The following is a 5,273-nucleotide window of genomic DNA, read 5'->3' on the forward strand; positions in this document are numbered from 1 at the left end:
TTAACAAAAAAAAAAAAAAAGTGCCCAGACTGAAAGAAAATGTAGGACATTTGGTATTCTATCATGTTTGAATTGTTATTTTTAGAAGTTTTTGTAGAAAATATACTATAGCGATTCGATGTATATAAGGTAAAAAGGTGATTCAGAAATGTGTTCATAAAAAATATAAAAAATTTTATGCAAAAAACCGCAATCCAAACAAGTGATAGAGAAAAAAGGAAGAGTACCTGACATTTTCAATCAAACAAGGAGCATCATATAATTATTGAATGTGTGTTTAGAAGAAAAATACTTGTACTAGTTGATAGTATCATGTGAATATAACCTCTACATTAATAATATGTATGTTTTTCATGTCAACTAAAGTACTTGCGTGTTACAATTCAACTTTTCCTTAATTAATTATGCACACATTCAAGCCCAATAAAAGTAAGAGTAAACAAGATATCATATAATTATTGACGTCTTAACTTAGTTCAATTGCATTTGAACGAGACCCACTCTTAAATATTAATGGCTCAAATTAGACAATGCAATTTCATTCGAAATCTGATTATTAGGCTAACCATTTTATTTAATGGCTCGAATTTGACCCTTTTATTCATCTAATAAACAAAAAAAAAAAGAATAAAATAAAAAGGAAGAGAGAGAAAATTCAACGTAGCTGTACTATAAATATGTACAACCAGCGGCAATTACACTCGTTGCCTGGAGGAAAGCAGAGAAGCATCCCTCCACCCAATTTTCACAAGACACTTTTGTGGTCATCTTTCAATAGCCACTCTTCCTCATCATATTCCACAAAGGACAAAGGTACGGAAACTTACAGCTAAGCAAAATTGCACATAGCCATTTTCCAATTTGCTTCTGAAACGTCAGGACGAAAAAATCCGTAACTCTAACACATATAAATCTTCAATTGACCTCTAATTCATCTATCTCATCTGCCCTTGTACTTCTATTTATTTAGACCATTTGTTTGTCTGCACACCTTTCTTCTCCATCCCAGCTCGTTTCTGACAAATCCCTTTCGTCAATCAACAAAACTGTTAATATTTTCTGCTGAATCTCAGGTTATTTCATCTTGTTTGACCAGCGTGGGAAGCGAGAAAATGAAGATAACCGTGAAGGAAACAGCAATGGTTCGTCCAGCCCAACCAACGCCTACAAAGAGGCTATGGAACTCGAATTTGGATCTTTTGGTAGCAAGAATTCATATCTTGACCGTCTACTTTTACAAGCCTAATGGTTCTGCTAATTTCTTTGATACCCGTGTGCTCAGAGAAGCATTGAGCAATGTTCTTGTCTCTTTCTACCCCATGGCTGGGAGATTAGCAAGAGATGAAGAAGGAAGGATTGAGATCGACTGTAACGGCGAAGGTGTACTGTTTGTCGAGGCTGAATCAGACTCAAGTGTCGATGATTTTGGTGATTTTGCACCAAGTTTGGAGCTCAGGAGGCTCATTCCGACCGTCGATTGTTCTGGTGACATTTCTTCTTACCCCCTCGTTATTTTCCAGGTAACCTTTTAGTCCTCTTTTGAACAACAAATTTTACTACTACTACTACTATTTTTGCTACTTTAGTCCTTTCCATCTGAGGCGGTGCTTGTTGAAGGTTTTTCTAATTATTACTATATGTTTGACTGTCAAAGGCTTGAATATATTTTTCCACAATGAAATGAATAATGAACAATAACCAAATCGATACGTTGTCTGAAAATACTTGTCTCTAATCCAATCAGTCTGGACCTCATAAAACTTACTGGAAAGTCTAGAGAAACTAAGGGGCTGCTTTTGGTTGTGGAGAGGCGTAGCGAAATTTGATTGGGGCATGTTTTCTCCCTTGACTTTTCTCCCCTTATCTAGCCATTGATTTCATTTTTTATTTCATCAAATTCTTAGAACTTACAAATTTTGCATTTGATTGTACTCTTTAGTTTGAGTTTGTATTCTTCATGTGATACTTTGTTCAATGTGTTAAATTAACAATATATGAAACCTGTAAGGTGCGTTTCGTTCACGGACCGGAAAAGAGTGGATTTTTTTTTTATTCTTAGGACTGTTCATTTTGGATTGAGTCATCCACAGATGAGTAATAATAATGTTTATGTTAGATGGGATGTCTTAGAAAATAATAATAATGTCTCATCCTGTGTTTAGTTGGAAATTCGTGACGAAACAAAGGTCAATTGTGATCCGTATTATATGGGGCAAAGATTATATTCAAATGTGCAGTACTTTACTTTTTCCTGGTGGTTTGAATTGCAAAGCGTACTGTAGCGATTTGATTTGATTTGATTTGATATACACGGGATAAAAACGCGATTGAAAAATATATTCACGAAAAATATAGAAATTTTTTAATGAAAACTGGCTTTTCAAACACCCTCAAGTCCTCCTTTATACTTTGTTATCCCAAAAAAATACGTACTTACCTTTTCTCGTTTGTCTCTAACAATGTTCATTTTTTCCTGAAAAGAATTTGGATTTTGCAGAATAATCTCTTCTTAGAAAACCTTTTGTTACACGGAAGATCTTGTAATAGCACATGTTCTCTACCATTGGGAAAACGTAAAATTAATTAACTATGCTACATCCTATATTTTATTTTAATTTTCTGCAAGTTTTAGTGTTTGTGTGTTCAATTTGTGATACAAAGAGCAGTTAGGGCACCCCCACAAAAAGAAAAAAAAATCATAATTGATGTAAAATAAGTGTATATAGCCCACATTAAGTACTTCCGGTTTGAAATTTAAATCCAAGTCTGAAAAATTCAATACGGTAGACGGGTAGTTACTAGTTTACAGTTAGACAGACCAACATTTACTACCCTTTTACCGGTGGCTATGAATGAATTGTTTAAAGTCACGCGAGGCACTGACATGAATGAGGTACAATATAACAGTCTAGACGATTTGCTCTCGTTTCGTCCACAAAAAAAAGAATTCTGGAGGGGTCCTAGTACGGAGTTCGGTACGGGTAGAGAATAATCGTGGAATAAATAGATCCAAAGGCCATAAATCTAGAAAAAAGGGCCACACAAGTTCACTCGATTCACAAGGATGTGTCACTTTCTCGTAAAATGTCACGTGTTCGAAATTTGTTAGCAATGTGTGAATTACGATAATGGGTGATTCGTAAAAAAGTTTGTAAGCGACCTATGATCCCGAGAGCATACTTGGTCCGTGATAGTAATCGAAATCAAATTCATCTAAATTTTATTATAGTTAAAAAAAAAAAACACGGTCAGAATTCAATAACGTAGAAGGAAATTATTTTATATAACAAGGTAGTGAGAAGTAACATGTTTTACAAGACAAGAAAATTAATTGATATTGTCCGACACTTTTAGTTTGGTACAAATGGTTTGTTTTCCTAGTACTTTTGTGGATGGTGTTTTAGTTTGGCTACCATGTAAAGGATGAATAGGGATTGAGAAATGTAAGCCTATGCATCAGCTACTTGAACATCAGGAGCAAGTAAAGGATCCAATACTTTATGACAGGCAAAAGATCAGAATAGCGACAGATTGGTATTCTAGTGTTGTTAGCTTTTGGCGGCATAACTTTGTGCTGAACCAGTTTCAACCATATGGTTCAAGAGGGAAATATGGTTGGTGTTCACCACTATCGTTTAATTGTTTTTGCAACTGGAGAACTGAAATAGTCCCCACTCAGAAAAAGTTGATAGGAGAGTTAGGAGCTAAATTTTATACCTGTTCAAATTAGACTCGAAGTTAGTAGTGTTTAGACATTTATTAGATTTTTCAGTTTCATCGCTAAAACGATGCAATGCAATGAGTTTCTCTTTCTCTAGTCCCTTAGAATCCATGTGCTTCAACGGGAATCATAGATTTGAAATGTTTTTTTTTTTGTTTTGTTTTGGTAACATAGCGTTTGTTCGTAACATATTAGGGTTTGATTTGATAGGTAACTCGTTTCAAGTGTGGAGGAGCAGCTCTTGGAGCTGGGGTGCAGCACAATTTATCAGATGGCGTTTCATCTCTGCACTTCATCAATACATGGTCAGACATAGCTCGTGGCCTCACCATTGCTATCCCTCCGTTCATTGACCGGACACTTATCCGTGCTAGGGACCCTCCCGTGCCTGTATTCGAACATGTCGAATATTATCCGCCCCCTCAACTAAAGTCAGATTCAAGAATTCAAGAACTCAAAACAGGCCCCAGGGCAAGTACCACAGCTGTACTAAAAATCACACCTGAACAACTTAGCCAGCTTAAAGCTAAGGCCAACAATGAGGGCAGCACTTATGAGATCTTAGCAGCACATATATGGCGTACCGCATGCAAAGCACGTGGCCTCACCAATGATCAATCCACCAAGCTGTACGTTGCCACTGATGGCCGGTCTAGGCTGATTCCTCCCCTGCCTCCTGGCTATCTAGGTAATGTGGTCTTCACTGCAACTCCAATTGCTGAATCCAGTGATCTTCAATCAGAGCCCTTGACCAATTCTGCAAAAAGAATCCACAATGCCTTGGCAAGAATGGATAATGATTACTTAAGATCAGCCCTGGATTATCTTGAAATTCAACCTGATTTGTCTGCTTTGGTTAGAGGGCCTCGGCATTTTGCTAGTCCTAACTTGAATATCAATAGTTGGACAAGGCTTCCGTTTCATGATGCAGACTTTGGCTGGGGCAGACCTATTCATATAGGGCCGGCAATCATTCTTTATGAGGGTACGGTATATGTATTGCCAAGTCCAGGCAAAGACAGGACTTTATCGTTAGCTGTGTGCTTAGATGCCGATCACATGCCACTCTTCCAAAAGTTCCTGTACGATTTCTGAGAAATTTTGAAATATCAACAACAATCAATAATCAAGCTTCTGGAAGAGAATGGATAGAATTACCATTTTTCGATGGTACAAATCAAGGCAGCCTCGTGACACTTGTGATTGGATTGGGACTCTCGTTTTTGTATTGGTGTTTTGCTTAGTGATTTTCCCATTTTCTTTATCATGGCCAGAGCATTAATTAGCTGGATAGAAATGCTTGATTGCTTGTTCCGCTTGCAAAATAGGGCATGCCGCAGATGATGCGTATTATCGAGGACTTGTTGCTATAAGCCTTTGACTGGTTGCCTTTTGCCTCCTATTTGATTGTTGATGTGTGTCATTATCCCTTAGCGAATCTTTGCATCATGAACGGTTGAGAGTTCAGAATTAGTTAAATCTAAGGGTGCATTCGAGTCGAGTGGACCGTGTGCAGTGTGACTTGAGGTAAAATAATTGAATTTGAGCTCAA

General features: G+C 37.1%; 1 protein-coding gene across 2 annotated transcripts; it reads left to right on the plus strand.

The window, feature by feature from the left end:
* The first annotated feature begins 725 nt into the window (after nucleotides 1-725).
* On the plus strand, nucleotides 726-5,273 carry LOC113773402 (shikimate O-hydroxycinnamoyltransferase-like). 2 transcript variants are annotated; one of them, XM_027318042.1, is made up of 3 exons: nucleotides 726-813; nucleotides 1,074-1,520; nucleotides 3,932-5,273. In XM_027318042.1, exons 2-3 carry the CDS (start codon nucleotides 1,113-1,115, stop codon nucleotides 4,814-4,816), a joined length of 1,293 nt encoding a protein of 430 aa, XP_027173843.1. In that variant the 5' UTR covers nucleotides 726-813; nucleotides 1,074-1,112; the 3' UTR covers nucleotides 4,817-5,273. The 2 variants fall into 2 exon arrangements, with proteins under 2 accessions (XP_027173843.1, XP_027173844.1); XM_027318043.1 differs by having other exon boundaries at nucleotides 1,097-1,520.

Source organism: Coffea eugenioides, chromosome 6 (genome assembly GCF_003713205.1).
Source record: "Coffea eugenioides isolate CCC68of chromosome 6, Ceug_1.0, whole genome shotgun sequence".
In the NCBI taxonomy this organism is placed as follows: domain Eukaryota; kingdom Viridiplantae; phylum Streptophyta; class Magnoliopsida; order Gentianales; family Rubiaceae; genus Coffea; species Coffea eugenioides.

Coding starts and splice junctions, on each gene's coding strand:
- LOC113773402 (XM_027318042.1), top strand. CDS start 1,113: ATGAAGATAACCGTGAAGGAAACAGCAATGGTTCGTCCAGCCCAACCA. Junction 1,521..3,931: donor ACCCCCTCGTTATTTTCCAG/GTAACCTTTTAG, acceptor TTGATTTGATAG/GTAACTCGTTTCAAGTGTGG.